General features: G+C 41.2%; 1 protein-coding gene across 1 annotated transcript in view; it reads right to left on the reverse strand.

The window, feature by feature from the left end:
* Positions 1-23,167, reverse strand: part of LOC146713089 (uncharacterized) — a 55,810-nt gene extending 32,643 nt beyond the window's left edge. The window contains exons 1-3 of the mRNA XM_085437478.1: positions 23,068-23,167; positions 22,483-22,518; positions 22,012-22,272 (exon numbers count right to left, since the gene is read on the reverse strand). Coding sequence (XP_085293604.1) covers positions 22,012-22,272; positions 22,483-22,518; positions 23,068-23,098 — 328 coding nt within the window. The 5' untranslated portion in view covers positions 23,099-23,167. The remainder of the gene's footprint in view (positions 1-22,011; positions 22,273-22,482; positions 22,519-23,067) is intronic.
* Positions 23,168-23,558: the final 391 nt, after the last annotated feature.

Below are 23,558 nucleotides of genomic sequence, written 5' to 3' on the forward strand. Positions count from 1 at the left end.
CATTTCAAGTTGCTATACATCAATACAACCATTATAGCCCAAATTTCAATAATATGTCTGCATTAAGTGCACAGTAATTACATAAATTGCAAAAAGTGCAATAAACTACAAAAAAATTTAAAATCGTTTTTGTTTTTTTAACATATATTTCTAGTTAGAGAAATTTAAGAGGCTTATCCCTCAAAACCCTAAATACAAAAAAGTTGCACAAAATAGTTTCCCACCACAGAAAATTTATTTTGAGTGTCTTCATAGTTTAATTTTGAAATACACCAATTTTTATACACTGCAGGAAAAACGAAAATAAATATTATAGTACAAATTTGCAAAAAAGCAGCATCCATCCATCCATTCGCTTCCGCTTATCCTTTTCAGGGTCGCGGGGGGCGCTGGAGCCTATCCCAGCTGTCATAGGGCGAGAGGCGGGGTACACCCTGGACAGGTCGCCAGTCTGTCGCAGGGCCAACACACAGGGACAGACAACCATTCGCACTCACATTCACACCTAATGGCAATTTGGATTTTCCAATTGACCTATCCCCACAAGCTGCATGTCTTTGGACGGTGGGAGGAAGCCGGAGTACCCGGAGGGAACCCACGCAAACACGGGGAGAACATGCAAACTCCACACAGTGCTAACCACCGTGCCACCGTGCTGCCTCAAAAAAAAAAAAAAAAAAAAAAAAAAAAAAAAAAAGCAGCATATGCATCAAAATAAACTATTTCCAGCAGTGCAATATGAGTCATAAGCATCCCAGAAAAGACACAGAAAGTGATAAACTCAAACATAACTTTTAAAAACACCAGTATAGGCCCTGAGGCCCTGATGGTAAAAAAGACTACATTTCCGCAAAAATGACATCACTTCCGGTTTTAGGCAGGTCATGGCGGACATGTGAAAGTTCGCGCTGACGTCTATTCCAACATAGGAAGTGTTATGAACAGCTGATCGGAACGGCAAAGCGTGTTTCTGGAATATTATGTTTTTGTTGCTGCAAGTGCTTTTTATGCAGTTTTTGCAAAGCTATATGTGGAAGGAAACCGTGACCTAGGACAAGCTGATGGCATAAGATGTAAGTACAACTCCTCCGGTTTCATATGCAAAAAAATTTTTTGCGCTAGCTTACGCCGTTGCAGTGCTACCGGGATTTTAAAATAGTTATGCAAAACAGAGCGTGCCCGCTCCGATCAGTTTTAAAGGGTTAATGGGAGGAGCTGTGAGCTGAGCTAGTTCAGGAAGTCCAGTGTGATTCACATGTTCATTAGTTCGTAGTTTATCAGACACTAAAACACTACAGACTGAGTCACTATGAATGTTTCCCAAGTGAAGGAGGAATGAATAAAGCATGATGCTTTGTGGAAACTAAAGTCAACTATTGAAGAACACTGTTCACATCTGGGTTCTTTCTCATCCATGGTAAAAGCTGCTGCTCAGACTCTGGTTATTTTTTGGACCAATATTTGACTTTTGATGCTCACATCAAGGTTGTGACCTATTTGCTTTTTCGATTTAAGAAATATGGCTAAAGTCAGGACTGTAGTCTCCAAAGCTAAATTGGACATGATCGTTCATGATCATTTCATGTCTCTCCTTTACCCATATACCCGATTTTATGTTGTGTTTTAGTTCAGTGGTGGCATAGTTTGTGATCAAGATGATTCTGTAACAATAGCAACCCAAAGATGTTCATACTCATGCCATCAGTAGAAAAAAAAACAACTCTTTATTGACTTTAAGAAGAGGTGAAAGTGATACAAATAAATAAGTGAAACAGTTATAAAACTTTTTCACCATGCCAGTGGCTGCTGGTTGGTTTCTAGCTGACTGAGGAAAGAAAGATTTAAAGACACTGGTTGATGCTCCGGTTGTTTTTAGGCTGAGGTTGTGGTTTAGTCTTTATTCTTTGTTTTCTTCAGTTAAGAAACGTGTGTGTTGTTAGGCCAGAACCAAACCAGAAGTCCAGTTTTCCCTTTGTGAAACCCACAGAAGTCTTGTTAGCATGTGGATGTCCTCTGGTCTGAGGTGCTGGGGGGACCAGTTAGAGGCCAGCAGCTGGACATCAGTGGTTGGACTGGTGTACTACTTCAGTGAAGAGTAGACGACATCTGGCTCTGGTTTAAAGTCTGAACACAAACACAATAAGTTAAAACAACAGGAAACATGATTACAAGCTTTGTAGTTCAGTAAAGAACTCCAATCTCCACCTCTCTGCATCACACACAGTCCCAGTTCAGACTTTACTGGGAACCAGCTCAGATACAAATCACAGAGCTTCCATACTGCTCACACTTTAACTGCTTCTTCGAACAGCCCACAGATCTGTGCTGATCTTTAACCTTGATCACATGATTTCTTCTACTGTGGTTTAGTGTTTCTTTCTCTCAGCTTCAGATGTGTTTAGTGTAGTCTGCAGCCTGAACTTTACGCTCACAGTTACTTTTAATTCATTTGAAAGCCTGATACTTAGCCTTGTCCACCCTAGTTATAAAACTCAGAAACCAGTCTTACTTGTTATCATCTATCGTCCACCTGGGCCTTACACAGAGTTTCTGTCTGATTTCTCAGACTTTATATCTAATTTAGTTCTGAGCTCAGATAAAATAATTATTGTGGGTGATTTTAACATCCATGTAGATGCTAAAAATGACAGCCTCAACATGGCATTTAGTCTGTTATTAGACTCAATTGGTTTCTCTCAAAATGTAAAAGAACCCACCCACCACTTTAATCACACTCTAGATCTTGTTTTAACATATGGCATAGAAACTGAACATTTAACAGTGTTTCCTGAAAACCCTCTCCTGTCTGATCATTTCCTGATAACATTTACATTTACAATAATTGATTACACAGCGGTGGAGAGGAGACTTTATCACAGTAGATGTCTTTCTGAAAGTGCTGTAACTAAGTTTAAGAATATAATCCACCCACTGTTATCATCTTCAATGCCCTGTACCAACATAGAGCAGAGCAGCTATCAGAACGCTACTCCAACAGAGGTCGATTATCTTGTTAATAATTTTACATTCTCACTACGTACGACTGGACACTGTAGCTCCTGTGAAAACTGAGGTCTCTAATCAGAAGTACCTGACTCCGTGGTATAATTCTCAAACACGTACCCTAAAGCAGAGGACTCGTAAGCTGGAGAGGAAATGGCGTGTCACAAATCTAGAGGATCATCATTTAGCCTGGAGAAATAGTTTGCTGCTTTATAAGAAAGCTCTCCGCAAAGCCAGAACATCTTACTATTCATCACTGATTGAAGAAAATAAGAACAACCCCAGGTTTCTCTTCAGCACTGTAGCCAGGCTGACAAAAAGCCAGAGCACTGTTGAGCCAACCATCCTTTTAACGTTAACTAGTAATGACTTCATGAATTTCTTCACAAATAAAATTTTAATCATTAGAGAAAAAATTACCAATAATCATCCCACAGATGTAATATTATCTACAGCTACTTTTAGTACCATTGATATTCATTTAGACTCATTTTCTCCAATTGATCTTTCTGAGTTAACTTCAATAATTACTTCCTCCAAACCATCAACGTGTCTTTTAGACCCCATTCCTACAAAACTGCTCAAAGAAGTCCTGCCATTAATTAATTCTTCAATCTTAAATATGATCAACCTATCTCTAATAATCGGCTATGTACCACAGGCCTTCAAGCTAGCTGTAGTTAAACCTTTACTCAAAAAGCCATCTCTAGACCCAGCAGTCTTAGCTAATTATAGGCCAATCTCCAACCTTCCTTTCATATCAAAAATCCTTGAAAGAGTAGTTGTCAAACAGCTAACAGATCATCTGCAGAGGAATGGTTTATTTGAAGAGTTTCAGTCAGGTTTCAGAGCTCAGCACAGCACAGAAACAGCTTTAGTGAAAGTAACAAATGATCTTCTTATGGCCTCTGACAGTGGACTCATCTCTGTGCTTGTCCTGCTAGACCTCAGTGCAGCGTTCGATACTGTTGACCAGTGTTGGTCAAGTTACTTGAAAAAAGTAATCAGTAACTAATTACTGATTACTTCCCCCAAAAAGTAATCCCATTACTTTACTGATTACTTATTTTCAAAAGTAATTAATTACTTAGTTACTTAGTTACTTTTTAAAAACACGATTTACAACCTGAATAGGTGATAAAGCGATAGATCTTTCAGCCCAATTCTACTTTTTCTACATAATCCATCATACAAAATGTAATCAAATGGAAAAGTCTCTTTTTTTTAACTTGTTTTATCAGTTTTAATCTTTTAACTTTATGCATCAAGCAAAAATTTAATTATATGCAACATTCTCTGACTTGAATAAATTAGTTTAACATTTAAACTTATTTTCTACACATTCCAGCACATAAAATAAAATATTTTTTGTGTTTACACTCACTCTTTCAAATAGATGCAAGTAAAACACAGCAGAAAATAAATAAAGTCAAAGACTCAGCGGTCCTGTTGCTCTATTTTCACCTGTAAAGCAGGACTGCGGTAGGCAGAGGTTTACTCTGGTGCAGGTGTGCCGCGGTCAGTTGAAGAATCCGCGAGTTTCTCTGTGAATTTCCCATTACGTCATAGCACACTCGGTGCTTGCTTGGAAGTTTAGGGGTTTTTTTCGCTGTAAAAAGAAGTTTTCTTCCCACGCACGATGGACGCTAATGTTTTTGTCACTTTTTATGGAATCAAACTCAAAGTAAGGTCAGTACTTCCACGCTTTAAACGCTGCACGCTCATACTCTCTCCCACAATCATATGATCCATTGTTGCTCTGCACACAGCTATTGTCACTAACGGCGCACTTGCTTACGTCACTGTCGTGAGACATTCTCGCAAAAAATCACGGTTTTAGTAACGCAGTAACGCAGCGTTCCTACGGGAAAGTAACCGTAATCCAATTACCGTTTTTGCAATAGTAATCCCTTACTTTACTCGTTACTTGAAAAAAGTAATCAGATTACAGTAACGCGTTACAAGTAACGCGTTACTGCCCATCTCTGCTGTCGACCATAATATCCTATTAGAGCTATTAGAACATGCTGTAGGTATTACAGGTACTGCACTGCAGTGGTTTGTATCATATCTATCTAATAGACTCCAATTTGTACATGTAAATGGAGAGTCCTCTTCACACACTGAGGTTAATTATGGAGTTCCACAGGGTTCGGTGCTAGGACCAATTCTGTTTACATTATACATGCTTCCCTTAGGCAGCATCATTAGAAGACATAGCATACATTTACACTGCTATGCAGATGACACCCAGCTCTATCTATCCGTGAAGCCAGATAACACACACCAATTAGTTAAACTGCAGGAATGTCTTGAAGACATAAAGACCTGGATGGCCGCTAACTTTCTGCTTCTTAATTCAGATAAAACTGAGGTTATTGTACTCGGCCCTGAAAAGCTTAGAAATATGGTATCTAACCAGATTCTTACGCTGGATGGCATTACCTTGGCCTCCAGTAACGCTGTGAGGAACCTTGGAGTCATTTTTGACCAGGACATGTCCTTCAACGCACATATTAAACAAATATGTAAGACTGCTTTCTTACATTTGTGCAACATCTCTAAAATTAGAAATATCTTGTCTCGGAGTGATGTTGAAAAACTAGTTCATGCATTTATTACTTCCAGGCTGGACTACTGTAATTCATTATGTTCTGGCTTCTTAAGAGTCGCCCCTCATGTTATGTAATGTTATATAAGTTCATGGAATCTTCATTTGTTTCTGGCACACTGTTCATTTTATTTTGACATCCTACCGGAAGTGCTACTTCTCATTACTTCCTGTCTAACGGGAGCTGGATGGTTTGCTACTCTTGAGAGCTCTGAGCCCTCACTCATGTGCGAATGCTCTGGTGGCTGCCCTTGCTATCAAGAAAACCTGTGTGTTTCTCCTCTCTGATTCTCTGCTGAAGAAGTGTTTCAGAATACATCTCTTGACAGGTACTTTTTTAGTATCTACTTAACTGTGATACTATCCAAGGCGAACTGAAAATCTCATGTCAACAAACTGCATGCCACCGATTGGATGGTAAGTGGCGTCCCTCGATGAGTCACGAGAGCATCTTGCCATTTTTGAAACCCAGCAATGGAAATAGCTACAAAAAAACATTGTGGTCCCCAAGTCTGACAAAATGCAAAAGGGGATTTTGTTTGTGACAGTGATGAGAAATCTGATTCACAAGTCAGAGCTCTGAGCTGGAGTCCTGATGTGGTTAGCTTAGCTTAGCATGGTGAATGGAAACAGGGTGAGCAGCTAGCATGTCTCTGTCTAAAGTGAAAGATAAAGAGCAGCTGTACCTGGACCATGTTCTGATGGTGTTTGGTAAATAACTGACATATTCAGTTCTCACAGATGAATCAACTGCAGCTGCTTCACTCTCTGCAGAATAAAATACATTTAATTATTGCAGTTACAACTGCAACAGTGCTGTGATATTAATTACTTTTATGCAGGTTTTGCCAACGAGCACACAGAACAGCGAGGTGCCTCTGAGAACAAGAAAAGTAAACGACCACAATGTTGCCATTTTTTTCCACACTGACGCGCTTCACCACAAAGGTCAAAGCAAACATGTTCTCACAGCATGAACACTATTATTACCCAAAAGAGAAGTGTCTTGTGCTTCTGAGTATATGTAGCTGGTGTTATGAAGAGGTGATGTTGATTCTTCATTATCATGAAAACACACTGCAGGTTGCTGTGACTCACACAAAATTTTGCTAAAGACAAAAAACATTAACAAATTAATTTTGTTCAGTTTGAAAGTAATGTTTACCGGGTGTTTTAGGAGAAAGACTAAAAAAAATATGATTTTGGTTGTTAAATTCAGTTTTGCGTTCATCAGGAGGAACAGAGAGAGCAGAGAAGCCGGGAAAAGTTTTTGATGCATAAAATATAGGAAATACAGGCGTAAGTGACCAACCACACTCACAGAGCTGTAAGCGTTCATCATCAGGCTGAAGCTTCAACACATTAGGATGTCACAGAAACTACAAAATTATTAACTTTATTAAAGTCAGACTAAGAATTTAAATAAAGACGCTGAGAAGGAATTTAAAATGATCTCCAACTCCAAATGATGTCTACATGATCCTTCCTGTTTTTAAAATGAACAACCCTGAGACTCACCTTCGAGTTTCCTGTGAACATATTGTCTCACCAGCAGAACCAGTAACACCAGTAGAAGCACAAAAAAGAATGATCCAACAAATGACAACACAGAGAGAACAGCAGCAGAGGTGGATGTAGATGGAGTTGTGGATGTAGCTGGAGGTGTGGATGTAGGTGGAGTTGTGGTGGCGTTTTCCCCTAAAATAAAGCAAACACAGTCATTAAGTTGTCGTCACATTGTGAATGTTGAAAGCTGCAGAAACACAGACAGGTGAGTGTGTCACCTGTGACAGTGATCCAGCTGGATGGAGACTCTCCATGACCGCTGATGTCACACTTGTAGAGGCCTTCATCAGACCCGGAAACATGCTGGATGGTCATGTGACCTGTAGGCTGCTTCCTGATGAGGGAGCCATCTTTATAGAAAGCAGCTGGGAGGTTGGAGGGAGTGGTCTTTGTTTTACAGAGCAGAGTGACGTCATCTCCCTCCATCACAGGGAGGACAGGACTCTGCAGGATCACTGATCCACCTCAACACAGAGACAAACTACAGCATTTCATCCATTTACACACAGCTTCATCAACACTAACTCCACACACTCAGCTTACCAGTGACTGTCAGGTTAACCATGTTACTGATGGGACCCTCTCTGGACTCACACCAGTAAACTCCACTGTCTCGTTCAACGATGTAACTAATGTCACAGGAAGAGTTAAATGATGTTCCCCACACATCTCCACACTGAGTCCTCTGTTGTTTGCTTGTGTTTCTCCTCAGAGTCCATCCAGCAGAGCTGTCGTCCTCCTCACAGCTCAGAGTCACAAAGTCTCCTTCAAAGAACTGAGAGCTGCTGGGACTCACAGTCAGATGAGCTGTAAGCGTTAAAATTATGATATGCTTTTGTCAAAATCTGTTTTTCATCAGCTCAATAAAGTGCTGATAAAAAGCCTTCAGTTAAACTTTCCTCTGCATCACATCTCGAGTGCTGACATATGACATTATCACTACTTGAACAGAATCAGGTCATATCAGTGAGCATTAATCAGGTTTAAACTGTGACAGAAGAAGGTTACTGACCTTGGTTTGTTGAGCAGCTCAGCAGTGAGATCAGAACTAAAGAGAAATGACACTCAGGTTGATTTGAGGTGAACATAAAGAACAACTCCACACAAACAGCACTAACAACTGGACCGCTATGATGCCTCCAATACTACAATCATTTCAACAGCAGATGCTGAAAAGCAACTATTGAAAGATCTCACGAACCTTCTGTTTCCCGTACCTCTAGTTTGGCATGCATTTTTAAAAAGCAGCTCTGAAAATGAGCAACATTGTTTTAACAGCAATAATTAAAATAATTATTTTATTTGCACTGACTATACTGTGGGTATTTACAAAATATTCAGTGTAATTAAATAACACAGTAAAGTCATGTGTCCACTGTGTAGCTGTGTTGATATAATGAGTGAATGAGTTGAGCTTTTCACTGCCTGCTGTGTTTCCTCGACTCCTGAGCAAAGATAAAGAGTCAGATGAGACCTGCAGTTGGTCCTCGTGGTGCTTTGCACTTGAATTCAGCCTGATTTGTTTTTCATGTCTTCTCCTCCATCATCAGTTATCAGGAGAGCAGACAGTCAAAGTACAAGAATTCAAACAAACACAGAGATTCTACTTACAGAGCAGACACAGCACAGATGTTTCCTTCATCGTCCTTCTCACTCATTTGAGCTTCTTTTCATTTCTGTTACTGACACCAAGTAAAGCCCGCCCTCTTCCTCTGAAGATGTCCTCTTCCTTCATTTGTACAGAGACAGTGGTACAGCTGATACTACAGGAAATAGTATGCCATGGAGGGCCAGGAGTGACAAAATGAATTCATTAAATAGACCCTTAAATATTTAATTATTTTTTCATTAATTAATTACATTTGGAATTAATTAATTATACAAATATTACAATAATTAATTAGATGGCCATTAATTTCATTTAAAACATTCAATCAATCAATTATTTATTTATTTAAATTTTTATTTAATTAACACATTTAATTAATTATTGACCCATTTAATTAATTATACAAGCAACCAACGAAGACCTGGAGGCCTGGCTCTCATCAGTGGATAAATCTGGCCTTCCTGGCAAGTTTAAAGCCTGGATTTATCAGCAAGAAATTCTAACCCGGATTTTGTGTCCCCTCTTAGTCTATAAAGTTCTCATCTCAACAGTGGAAGGATTCGAGATGAGGATCAGCAGGTTTCTGCGCAGGTGGTTGGGTCTGCCTCGAAGCCTTAGTAGCATCGCTCTGTATGGTCATAACAACAAGCTGAAGCTCCACTTTAGCAGCCTAAGCAAGGAGTTTATGGTGAGCCGTTCCAGGGAGCTGCTCCAATATTGGGAGTCCAGTGACCCCCGGGTTGCCCTGGCTGGAATAGAGGTTAGGACCGGGCGGAAGTGGAGGGCTGCTGAGGCTGTTGAGATTACAGTATCAAGGCTGCAGCAAAGGGTGATAGTGGGTACAGTGGCCCAGGGAAGAGTGGGCTTGGGTAGCAGTAGAACACCTAACTACAACAAGGCACAGGGGAAAGATAGGCGGTCGCTGATCCGTGAGGAGGTGCGAGCAGGAGTTGAGGGGAAGTCAGCGTGCAATTGAGGCAGCAGGGGGCTTGGACAAAATCGGAGCAAGTTGTAGAGTGTGTAAAAGCCACTATGGTGTGGTGTCCCTTTAAGACATCCAGGTCGAGGGTTGATGGTGTCATCAGTTTGTGCCACTGCCAGGCTTTTATATGGTTGTTGAAGAAGGCGTATTAAAGAACCACCGTGGATTACCGATACCAGCGTGGGTGTGTGTTCTTCCGACTAGCCTGCTAAGTGTTTTGCCGCCTCCTCTCAACCACGCAACACAACCCAAGGTTACAAGTGCAAGGTCACGTGGAATGATCTGTGGAAAGCAGAACCCCAGCGGATAAAATTCCTGATTCACGCAGTATATGATGTGCTACCAAGTCCATCAAATCTCTTCACTTGGGGGAAAGTAGAGACACCAGGCTGTCTTCTCTGTCAGAACAGAGGAACCCTGGAGCACATTTTAAGTTGCTGCCCAAAAGCCCTGGCCCAAGGACAATATCGCTGGCAACACGATCAAGTCCTGTAGGCTGTAGCGGATTTGATCTGAAGTGGGATCAGTCATAGTAAGAGCACCTGCTCAGTTAAGAACAAGGTAACAAGCTGGGGCTTGATCAACCCTGGCTGGGTCTCCTGGGAGAGGGGGTCTGATTGTTGAAAGACACGAAACCCCCAATGACCCCAGGTTACATCACTGATGATGTGTCCAGGGGCACATCATCAGTATTATCAACTTTAATGATGTATTTATTTAATTCATTTTGGCAGTCCTGACCCTTCGGCTGTCTTCATGAATTTATTTTAACACAAAGTTAACGCTGATTGAGTCAAAACCTTTGCTTTGGCCTGGTGGCCCTTCTCTTTAGTAGGTGTTTCTCCACAATAACAAACGGCATTTGGAAACTTGCTAAAAGCCCAATTGGGATAACCTCATGTTTTAAGGGAACATGTGTGTGTTCCCTCTTTTTCCTTTCAGGCTCATAGGGAACATTTTCTGCCCGGTTTTGTAGGGTCCTGATTATTAACCCTGGGCTTCTGAAAGCTCACACACACAAAGCCCGCTCTTAAAACATCCTAATTGGGCTTTCATCAAGACAGCAAAGATTCACAGAAAAGAACATCAGACACCAACTAGGGAGGATTAGAAAGACAAATGCAACAACATTGTCATCCCCTATGTAGCTTGTGTATCGGAAAAACTCAGGAGAGTCTTCTCCAAGCACAACACCCCAGTTTACTTCAGATCCAGCAACACACTCAGGCAAAGTGGTTCATCCCAGGAGACAAAACTCCTAAACACAAACTTAACAATGTCGTGTATGGTGTACAGTGTAGCGAGGAATGCTCGGACCTCTATATTGGAGAGACCAAGCAGCCACTTCATAAAAACATGGCACAACATAGAAGAGCCACCTCCACAGGATAAGACTCGTCTGTCCATCTGCAACTAAAGGACAAAGGTCACTCTTTCGAGGATGCCAATGTTCACATTTTGGAGAGAAGACAGATTGTTTGAAAGAGGAGTAAAAGAAACCATCTATGTCCGCTGTCAGTTGACCATTTTTCAACAGAGGCGGTGGTTTATGACACCACCTGTATGCCATCTATAATCCAGTTTCACCTCCAAGCTACTGAAAAAGGTACAGAGACTGTACTTCCTGAGAATTCACAGGAGAACATCACACAGAGACTGCTGGTGTCCTTCTACAAAGCCACCATTGAGAGTGTTCTAACCTATTGCATATGCATCTGGTACACTTGCTGCACAGTGGCTCAGAGGAAAGCACTCTAATGGATCATTAACACAGCCCAAAAGATCACCGGCTGCCCTCTGCACACTGGAAGATCTACACAACACCCACTGTCTTAAAAAGGCCTAAAACATCATAAAAGATACCTCACATCCTGGTCACTCCCTGTTTGAACTGTTGCCAATCACCAATCACGCCAGTCTCGTATTAATCTATGCGCTGACTGAAGCATGTATGTGGGAATGTATGTGAATGTTTGTTGATACCTCTTATTAGCACTTTAGGTATTCTATTTATTTTACTATTGAATTCTATTGTTTTATTTATATTTTGATATCGTTAGGGATGATGCAATGATCGGGGACCATTTTTAATTTCGTTGCACCTGTGACAATGACAATAAAGATTCTGATTCTGATTCTGAGATCCCTTCCCAGACGCCTTAACACCCACTCACATACTGGGCCATGTGACCTCAGGAAATCACATGATAGGGTGGGGCTAGGTTTCCCAATGACCTTACCTGAAACCTTGGCTGATTGTGACCTACACCCATTTTCACACCTTGACTTGTCTGATTAGGTAGAGGATCATTAGAGGGTCCATTGTCCCTCTTTGGAAGATTCTCCCACAGGGCTTAAATCTGGGACTCTCCATCATTTCACCCTAGAACCTAAGAAGTTTCTCGGAGGTAAAACGTCTTCAAGCGACTTAAAGAAGTCCAGACACTTTTCTTTCCAAGCTCCTAGGACTACAATGACCTGGATGACTGAGAACCTTCATCGACATGGAGTCACTTTGATGTTTAACTGTCATTAGCGCCAGTTGCTCTGTCATCCATCAACGAGTCCATCACTCTGTAGTCAGAGGGATGTTGTATAGGTCTTATGGGAGCCTAGTTTCTTGCACATGGTCGCAAACACGCGGTACTCAAAATTCCTGCCCTGGTCCATGTGAATTACTTCAGCCACCCCAAATCTGCTGAACATCCCCTCGACCACAGCATTCGAATTGTCTGGGCCTCTTGGTCAGGTAAGCTGTATGCCTCTGGCCACTTTGTGAAATAGTCCATAGCTGTGAGGATATAGCGGTTTCCCCTTTCTGTGCAGGGGAATGGACCCAGGATGTCCATCCCCACCCCCTCTACATCCACCCTGTTGGAGTTGAGCATATAATTTGGCTGTGAGACTCTTCAGTGTTGTACAGCTGGTGGCAAAAGTCCACTACATCCTGCCTATGTCAGGCCCAACAAAATTCCTACCAGAGGCGGCGGAGTGTTTTATTGACATCAAAGTGGCCAGACCACTGATCAATGGCCATGAGTACCATTAACAGAGAGTTGGGGAATGGCTGCAATCACAGCATTATAAGATGGTGAAAGATGTACCCTTAGGCCCCCTCCTTGATTCGGAGAATCGGTACTCATGGCCATTGATCAGTGAGCTTTGATCAGTGGTTGTTGATCAATGGACATGAGAATTTGCATAATTATGATTATGAACTGACCTCCCAGCCCATTGTTCCTTCAGTGGGCTGGTTTCAGTCATTATGCAAGTGTACTGATTGGGAAACCTGCAGTCAGCTGAGACTGAAGAAGTCACTTGGATGAGTGACAAAACGTTTCTCCCGATGAAAATGCTATGTCCAGATGAACAGAAAAAAACTTTTGGGGATTTACTTACCTGGACGATTGAGCATGCATCAAGACGTTACCAGCTGTTTGTTAAAAACAGTAACACAGGCTACTGTGGGCCACAGCCAACCAGAGATGGGCAGTAACACGTTCACACCGTTACATATTCCATATGTTTTCTCAATTCTCAATTCTTTATTTATTTGTCACATGTAGTTATAGCTAGTACAACATACAGTGAAATGTTTTTCCTGGCTAAAAAATACTCCCCCCGACTGTGAGAAACATACTAGAAAAAACTTTTACCTAAACTAAACTAAACTAAACTAAGAAAACTATAAAAATGAACATATTTACATAAGTACAAATGTATATGATAAAATAAGATAAGATAAGATAAGATTCAGGAAAGAAAAAAGTAAAGTGTGAATTATGTACTATGTGTGAGATTGTCCAGCATATTATCCGGTTTGCGTTTTTGGTTGAGGAGTCTCACTGTTTGTGGGTAGAAACTCCTCCTGAACCTTTCTGTTCTTGTTTTCAGGCTACAGAGGCGTTTCCCTGACCTCAGCAGCCTGAACAATTTATGGGCTGGATGGCTGGAGTCCCTAATGATCCTGATGGCCCGGGAACTGCACCTTTCAACATAGATGTCCTGCAGTGCTGGTAGAGGTGTTCCCATAGTGCGTTCAGCTGTGCGCACAACCCTCTGCAGGGCTTTCTGTTGCTGTACTGTGCAGTTCCCGTACCACACCATGATGTTGTTGCACAAAATGCTCTCAATGACACCAGTGTAGAATCTCCTCTGTATGTTCTTGGAGATCTTAAACCTCTTTAGACGCCTCAGGTGATAGAGGCGCTGTCTGCCTTTACTAATAAGGAATTCCGTATGTGTGCTCCAAGTGAGGTCCTCGTTGTACGGGGTATGACCCCCCTTGGTCGTGGTGTGTGGATATTTCTTTAAGACACTCCGGCACGCCCGGCTATGCTCCACAACTTACATATAAAACAGCTGTGCAGACGTGACACCGGTGATCATTTGATCTCCACTTGTTGTGTGTGTGTGCAAAAGAGTGCTTACCTTGAGAGTACTGTGTGTGCGCGTCTATTGGAGCGTGCTTCGGCATCTTTCGTGGGCGATGTATTTCTTCCTTCTAGGTCCCCTGGTAGCCCTGGTATTCCCCTGGTATCCCTTAGCTTGGTTCCCCCTAGTTGGCCCTTGCTTCCCCTATGTTGGTCCCCCTTCCCCGGCATATCGCCTCGAAAAAAAAAAACAGGCTTATGCGCTGGTCGGACCATGCTGTGCAGCTGCCGGCTAGCGAGTAGCTCAGCTACAGTGTGGAAACGCGGCAGGGACACGGCTTCAGTGTTCAAGCATACGCTGTCGCCTTGGCACTGTGCAGCTCGGCTGCTAAGTGTGTTAACACAGAGGGGATACGGCTTCAGCGTTCCAAACGTTCGCTGTTGGCCTGCTTAACACTGTGGGAATAAACAGTGGGGAATTATGCTATGGTTCATGCCAGCTATCGTTAGCCGGCATGCGAGTAGCATTCCAGCCGGTTAGCCTGCCTGACGTGTTGCCCGCAGCTCGTGGGTTAACGCGGCCAGCAGGGCTCCTTTCGTAGCTCGGCTGCATTGGGGAAATGTGTCAGAGTTCCAAGCATATGCTTTTACCTGTCAGCACTGTGACACAGGAGCTAATAAACAGTGGAAGGGGAGTTCAGGTTGCGGCTAGCGCCGGCTGGAATGTGCAGAAAATAGGTTTAAATGTTAAACTAATTTATTCAAGTCAGACAATGTTGCATATAATTAAATTTTTGCTTGATGCATAAAGTTAAAAGATTAAAACTAATAAAACAAGTTTTAAAAAGAGACTTTTCCATTTGATTTGATTACATTTTGTATGATGGGTTATGCAGATAAAGTAGAATTGGGCTGAAAGATCTATCGCTTTATCACCTATTCAGGTTGTAAATCGTATTTTTAAAAAGTAACTAAGTAACTAAGTAATTAATTACTTTTGAAAATAAGTAATCAGTAAAGTAATGGGATTACTTTTTTGGGGAAGTAATCGGTAATTAGTTACTGATTACTTTTGTCAAGTAACTTGACCAACACTGCAGCCAACACCAAAAAAACAGGAAAAAACATGCTCTTCTGAATCAAAACAAACCCCCACTTACTCTCTGCCCCAACTTGTGCTCCTTTTCCCCGCACACACCAACGACAACACTCTCTAACATCCACCCCCCAAACACTATCAGCCAAACCACACACATGCTCTCCTCAAGACTCTCTGTCATAGGTAGCTTATCTGACAGGCCGATTACCGATTCAAGACACTCAGTAAATCACATTGCTACCGGTGTGGATCAACTATGCCATAAGTGAGTGGCAATTCTGAACACAAAACACTGATAACACAACGGTCAACTAACTTGTAACCCAGTCTGTTACAATATAAATGTGGAGGTGCTATTAACATGTTTTGTTATAAAGGGCAGCTTACTGCCTTTAGCCTCATTCATGAGCATTACCAATTGTCTTCCAAAATCCAGAAGTCTGTGATGTGTTTCATAGTTTTGACAAAACCTTTGACAGCTAAACGTAACATGACCGAAACACCAACATAAAAAAACAACTGACATGAATCATATGTTAACCTTACTTATTTTTATTTTATTAACATGAACATTCTAACAGACAGCTGTTACTTAGAATACAGTTGAATAACTATTAAAAAACAGATGATTTAATATTTCGAGACAGTTAAAACTAATATTAGTTTTAACTCAAAATTCACAGTTAAAAAATTCCAACTCATATGAACACCAGATAATAGAGATAAAGATAAAGTGCTCTGTAGTTTTCTCAGTATCAGTCTCGTCCATTTCAATCCTGTTTTTCATCTTTAATCCAGCAGTTCTGCGCTCTGGAAACAAACAGCATTCACTTATCTTGTGCACAATATCGTGCCAACATTACATTATATCGAGCAGCAGCTGCCCATGTTAAACTGTGACTGTCACCAGGTAACATGGGTGTGTTTCTTGAATCAGCAGAAGTGTTAAACAGCTGACAGGTGACCAGGATGTATGCAGGTAAACTGAGGCTCTGTCGAGCTTATTGGTTGTGTCGTGAGGAAAATGTTGGCTCATTATTTATATGACTGAAACAGAGACAGTAGACCAGGCAGAATTTCAATTAAAATAATTTAATTGTTGTCTGAAGATAATATTGAGAGATATATGTATTTGTTGGAGCTGGAGAGGATGGAGACCTTTTTTGCTGAGTCTTTAATCTTGTTAAACCACATGATGAACCACTGACAGAAAGAGACAACCATTCTGTTATCGTCCTGAGTTTTCGGACTCAGTGGTTTTGTTTTGATTATTATTATCTTTTCATTTTGGTGTTATTCTGGTTAAGATTTTCTAGTTCTTAGGTTTTGGGTTATGTGCTCCCTCGGTTTTTTTGTGTCTAGTCTTTCCTGCCAATGTGTTTCTATCTGTACTGTTTTGTTTATTTATTTATAAAGCAAGTTTAATTACAACAGAAGTGTTGGCCAAAGTGCTGTACAAAGATATAAATTACACAATAAAATTATTTTTTGCAAATTTAGTGTGTTGGGCACCTGGGTTCAGTTTACTTTGAAGGTCTTTGTCTCATGTCAGTGTATTCTTGTCACGGTATGGCATGGCACACCGTGGAAGGAGTGGAGAAGGAGGACCCAGGCGCGGTGCTCTATGTATAGACAGTGTTTATTTACAATGGTGACAATCCAAACAACGTAACAATAAATCCCCGTGTTTTCCCAGACTCCCGTGTCGTGTCTCCCCGTGAATAGTCCGTGTTTCTGTGCTCTCCGCTCCCGTGTCAGCACCCCCCGGTGCTCGCTGCTCCCGTGTCTTCCACGCTCCTCCTGCGGGAAACAAAAGACGCAGCCGTCAGGACACATACAACGCGGGCATACATACACACACACTAACTCAGTAACAGGACGACTAACGTGGAGTCTCATGCAATGATCCCGCGTCGGTGGGAGCTCCAAGACTCTCTTAAGTAGCTCCCCCGACGAGGCCTGATCAGCAGCAGGTGTGTGGCTTCGGGTGTGGCCAGTCCCCTTGCAGGGCCACACCCTCCAGGCCTGACGCCGCCTATAAACAAGTGCTCAGCCACCCACACACACACACACATATACACAAGCACAGGGAAGGGGGAGCAACACCAAAATACACAACAATAATAATAGTAATAATAATAATAATATAATACATAACTGCTCAGGGATCCTGGGTTGCTCAGACCCAGGACCCTGACAATTCTCTTTTGCTTACCTTGCCTTGTCCTGCCAAATTAGTTCCAGCTGTGTTTCCACCTGTTCCCTCATGTTCCTGCCTGTGTGTATGTCCTCCAGTGCTCGTTGTTGCCTCGTACCCTTACGCTCTGTGTGTGTGTGTGTTTCCCTCCATGCTTCTCGTCCCTAGTCTCTTTTCTCAAGGTTTCTCAGTATTTAGCATTGGTATTGGTTTGTTATTGCAAGTTTATTGTTTATGGAATTTTTCTGCAACTGCAGTAAAGCAGCCTCTTTGAGTTTATTCCTCCGTCTGACTGTCCTGCATTTGGTTCCTAGATCCACGCCACAGCCGAATCATGACACGTTGGTGAAAATAAGAATCTGCAGATGCAACATATGGAACTATCAGCTGACTGTTAGCAGAGCTAACGAAATTACCGAAAAGAATGGAGCACTTTAGCGAACACGTTCTATGCTGACAACCTGAGCACACATGTGAAGATTACGCCACTACATTCAATATCAAAACAATATTTAAAGTGTAGTTGGTGACAGAAAAATTGTAAAACTTTTACTTACAGTTTAGATCACCACCACCATTGTTGCTTGTGAATTGAAATGACGTATTATTGTAGGGTCTACCTTACAGTATAAAACACCTTGAGGCAACTGTTGTTGTGATTTGGCACTATATAAATAAAATTGAATTGAAATGCATTCTGGGATACCTGGCTGCCTCAAGTCCACACTACCACCAGTTCATAGCAATTAATTATCTTGGAACCTTGGTCAATTAAGGGTTAAACTGTTGTTAAACATCAGCTGTTCTGCTGTAACAACAATGCTTTGTGGAAACTAAAGTCAACTATTGAAGAACACTGTTCACATCTGGGTTCTTTCTCATCCATGGTAAAAGCTGCTGCTCAGACTCTTTGGTTATTTTTTGACCAATATTTGACTTTTTATGCTCACATCAAGTCTGTAACCCACTCTAGCTTTTACCATTTAAGAAATATGGCTAAAGTCAGGACTGTTGTCTCCAAAGCTGAATTGGACATGCTTGTTCATGATCATTTCATGTCTCTCCTTTACCCATCTTATCTCATTGAATTTTATGATGAGTTTTAGATCAACAATGGCGTAGTTTGTGATCAAGGTGATGCTGTAACAATATCAACCCAAAGATCTTGCAACTCATACCATCAGTAAAAAGAATTCTTTATTGACTTGTTTATTAATATTTAAAAATTAATTGAAGAGGTGGAAAAAATACAAATAACTACTACCAGGCAATTATATTTATTTACTCAGAAAAGTGGAAAAATTATAAAACTTTTTCACCATGCCAGTGGCTGCTGGTTGGTTTCTAGGTGACTGAGTAAACAAAGAGATAACACTCTTCAGTCTCAAACACAAATAAAAGAAGATTTAAAGACACAGGTTGATGCTCCGGTTGTATTTAGGCTGAGGTTGTGGTTTAGTCTTTATTCTTTGTTTTCTTCAGTTAATAGAGGTATGTGTCATTTAGCCAGAACCAAACCAGAAGTCCAGTTTTCCATCTGAGACCTTTGTGAAACCCACAGAAGTCTTGTTAGCATGTGAATGTCCTCTGGTCTGAGGTGCTGGGGGGACCAGTTAGAGACCAGCAGCTGGACATCAGTGGTTGGACTGGTGGACTACTTCAGTGAAGAGTAGACGACATCTGGCTCTGGTTTAAAGTCTGAACACAAACACAAACAGTTAGAACAACAGGAAACATGATTACAAGCTTTTTAGTTCAGTAAAGAACTCCAATCTCCATCTCTCTGCATCACACACAGTCCCAGTTTAGACTTTACTGGGAACCAGCTCCGATACAAATCACAGAGCTTCCATTCTGTTCACACTTTAGCTGCTTCTTCAAACCTAGAGCTCACAGATCTGTGCTGATCTTTAACTTTGATCACATGATTTCTTCTAGTTTGTTTCTTCTCTCAGCTTCAGTTTTTACCTTGAATTTTTACTTTGAATTTATTCCCTCTGCATTCCCTGTCTGTTCTCCCTCTGTTCCCTGGAGCTTATCTGTCATATTAGGGATTCGTTTAGAGTTGCAGCCTGAGCTTTAGGTTCACAGTTACATTTATATACACTGAACCCATTAATAGAAACTTTGTTCAATACAAACATCCACAAGAGGAACATGAGGCATATGACAAAAAAAAAATAAGAAACACCAGAACAGGTCCTCTGTAAACAAAGATTATCACCATTTTTTCTTCTTCTTTACATTTCAATAGAAACTGGCTTCTGTCAGGTTCTGTTTGTACTGTCCAAAGTGTTTCTTACTTATCAAAAAGTAGACAAAAACGTTTTCTAGAACATTATCACAAAAACATTATATTTAGTGTGACACAAAATACACTAAGTGTAGGAGCTAGTTTTATTCTGAGAGGAATAAAGAGGAACACACATCTGTAACTGCCCTCACTTCCTGCTGCTCATATCTCATTAAAGGAGCAGGTCAGTTATTCAGGAAATACTTTTCCATTAGTACCTACTCAGGTTAGCTCGCCACAGCTGTCAGGGTTTTCCATTAGGTCATAGTAACTGGTATCCGGTACTTTTTTAGTATCTACTGCACTGTGATACTATCCAAGGCCATCTGAAAATATCATGTCAACAAACTGCATGCCACCGATTGGACTGTCAGTGCCGTCCCTCGATGAGTCTTGAGAGCGTCACACCATTTGTGAAACCCAGAAATTGAAATAGCAAAGAAAAAACAACGCTGTGGTCCCCAAGTCTGACGAAGAGCCACAGACCGAGCAGCAGGTCTATTATGGCCTTGTCACCCACCTTTGTTGCGATGACCACTCACATTAGACTATAATGTGAGTCTAGTACCATTATAGTCTATGGTACTAGACTATAATGAAAAAATTACTTGATCCAAATCAAATCATGTTGAGTCGATCTGAGTCGGTACTAACGCAAAAGATTTTTTTTGTGTGACAGTGATGAGAAGTCTGTTTCACAAGTCCTGATGCGGTTAGCTTAGCTTAGCATGGTGAATGGAAACAAGGTGAGCAGATAGCTTTTCTCCGTCCAAAGTGAAAGATAAAAAGCAGCTGTACCTGGACCACGTTCTGATGGTTTTTAGTCAATAACTGACATATTCAGTTCTCTGTGACAGATCAAAAGCAGCTGGTTCACTCTCTGTAGAATAAAACACATTAAAATTATTGCAGGTACAACTGCAACAGCGTTGTGATATTATTGCAATACAGCCACATAAATAAGTTTTATTATTTAATATTAATTACTTTTATGCACCTTTTTACAGTTTTTCTTCTTTTTTTTGCCAACAAGCACACAGAAAAGCGAGGTGTCTCTAAGAACAAGAAAGGTGCACAACCACGAAGCTGCCATTATTTCCACACTGACGCGCTTCACCACAAAGCTCAAAGCAAACATGTTCTCACAGCATGAACACTATTATTAGCCAAAAGAGAAGTGTCTTGTGCTTCTGAGTATATGTAGCTGGTGTCATGAAGAGGTGATGTTGATTCTTCATTATCATGAAAACACACTGCAGGTTGCTGTGACTCACACAAAATTTTGCTAAAGACAAAAAACATTAACAAATTAATTTTGTTCAGTTTGAAAGTAACGTTTACCGGGTGTTTTAGGAGAAAGACTAAAAAAATATGATTTTGGTTGTTAAATTCAGTTTTGCGTTCATCAGGAGGAACAGAGAGAGCAGAGAAGCCGGGAAATGTTTTTGATGCATTAAATATAGGAAATACAGGCGTAAGTGACCAACCACACTCACAGAGCTGTAAGCGTTCATCATCAGGGTGAAGTTTCAACACATTAGGATGTCACAGAAACTACAAAATTAACTTTATTAAAGTCAGGCTAAGAATTTAAGTAAAGACGCTGAGAAGGAATTTAAAATGATCTTTAACTCCAAATGATGTCTACATGATCCTTCCTGTTTTTAAAATGAACAACGCTGAGTCTCACCTTCGAGTTTCCTGTGAACATATCGTCTCACCAGCAGAACCAGTAACACCAGTAGAACCACAAAACAGAATGATCCAACAAATGACGACACAGAGAGAACCGCAGGAGAGAGTGATGGAGGAGGTGTGGATGTAGGTGGAGGTGTGGATGTAGGTGGAGGTGTGGTGGTGTGTTCCCCTAAAATAAAGCAAACACAGTCATTAAGTTGTCGTCACATTGTGAATGTTGAAAGCTGCAGAAACACAGACAGGTGAGTGTGTCACCTGTGACAGTGATCCAGCTGGATGGAGACTCTCCATGACCGCTGATGTCACACTTGTAGAGGCCTTCATCAGACCTGGAAACATGCTGGATGGTCATGTGACCTGTAGGCCGCTTCCTGATGAGGGAGCCATCTTTATAGAAAGCAGCTGGGAGGTTGGAGGGAGTGGTCTTTGTTTTACAGAGCAGAGTGACGTCATCTCCCTCCATCACAGGGAGGACAGGACTCTGCAGGATCACTGATCCACCTCAACACAGAGACAAACTACAGCATTTCATCCATTTACACACAGCTTCATCAACACTAACTCCACACACTCAGCTTACCAGTGACTGTCAGGTTAACCATGTTACTGATGGGACCCTCTCTGGACTCACACCAATAAACTCCACTGTCCCATGGAAAAACAGTGATGTTACAGGTCAAACCAGCTGGTTTTCCCCACCCATCTCCACATTGAGTCCTCTGTCTTGCATTTGTGTTTCTCCTCAGAGTCCATCCAGCAGAGCTGTCGTCCTCCTCACAGCTCAGAGACACAAAGTCTCCTTCAAAGAACTGAGAGCTGCTGGGACTCACAGTCAGACGAGCTGTGAGGGTTAAAATGAAAAACTGATGATCACTGTTTGCTTTTGTCAAAATCTGTTTTTTATCAGCTCAATAAAGTGCTGATAAAAAGCCTTCAGTTCAACTTGCCTCTGCATCACATCTCGAGTGCTGACATATGACATTATCACTACTTGAACCAGATCAGGTCAAATCAGTGAGCATTAATCAGGTGACAGAAGAAGGTTACTGACCTTGGTTTGTTGTGCAGCTCAGCAGTGAGATCAGAACTAAAGAGAAATGACACTCAGGTTGATTTGAGGTGAACATAAAGAACAACTCAACACAAACAGCACTAACAACTGGACCGTTATGATGCCTTTAATACTACAATCATTTCAACAGCAGATGCTGAAAAGCAACTATTGAAAATCTCACAATTTTTTCTTCTGCCTCTAGTTTGGCATTTTTAAATAGCAGCTCTGAAAGTTAACAAAATTATATGAATATATTAATAATAAAAATATATATGTTCACGTGACTACACTGTGAATATACACAATATATTAGCTTAAAAAATACCAGAGTAAAGTCATGTGTCCACTGTGCAGCTGTGTTGATATAATGAGTGAATGATTTGATCTTTTCACTGCCTGCTGTGTTTCCTCGACTCCTGAGCAAAGATAAAGAGTCAGTTCAGACCTGCAGTTGGTCCTCGTGGTGTTTTGAACTTGAACTCAGCCTGATTTGTTTTTCATGTCTTCTCCTCCATCATCAGTTATCAGGAGAGCAGACAGTCAAAGTACAAGAATTCAAACAAACACAGAGATTCTACTTACAGAGCAGACACAGCACAGATGTTTCCTTCATCGTCCTTCTCACTCATTTGAGCTTTTTTTCATTTCTGTCACTGACACCAAGTAAAGCCCGCCCTCTTCCTCTGAGTCTGTGGTTTATCTATAAGTACAAAGACTGTGGGTGTCTCACTACATGTGATAACATTATAAAAAACACATGTATATATTTCTGTCACCGTCACACCTAGTAAAGTCCTCCGTCTTCTTCTGAAGATGTCCTGTTTCTTTCTTAGTACAGACACGGTGGTACAACTGATGCCCCGGAAGTAGTGCTGAATATCCGTTTCATTAAAGAATCTATTCTTAAATATGTCACATTGCAATGCCCATGTATTATAAAAAAAGTAATAAGTTTTATATGAGGATCAATAAAGCACATTGTACTCAGTGAAACTTCACAGTTTATTCACAAACGTTAAAGAGGATCTAACGTCTATCCAATCTATCCTCTGCTCTCAGTGATCTGTATTTTG

This window comes from Copadichromis virginalis, linkage group LG3 (genome assembly GCF_057382275.1).
Source record: "Copadichromis virginalis isolate Kocher_CV1m ecotype Utaka linkage group LG3, C_Virginalis_male_GT1.1, whole genome shotgun sequence".
Taxonomy (NCBI): Eukaryota; Metazoa; Chordata; class Actinopteri; order Cichliformes; family Cichlidae; genus Copadichromis; species Copadichromis virginalis.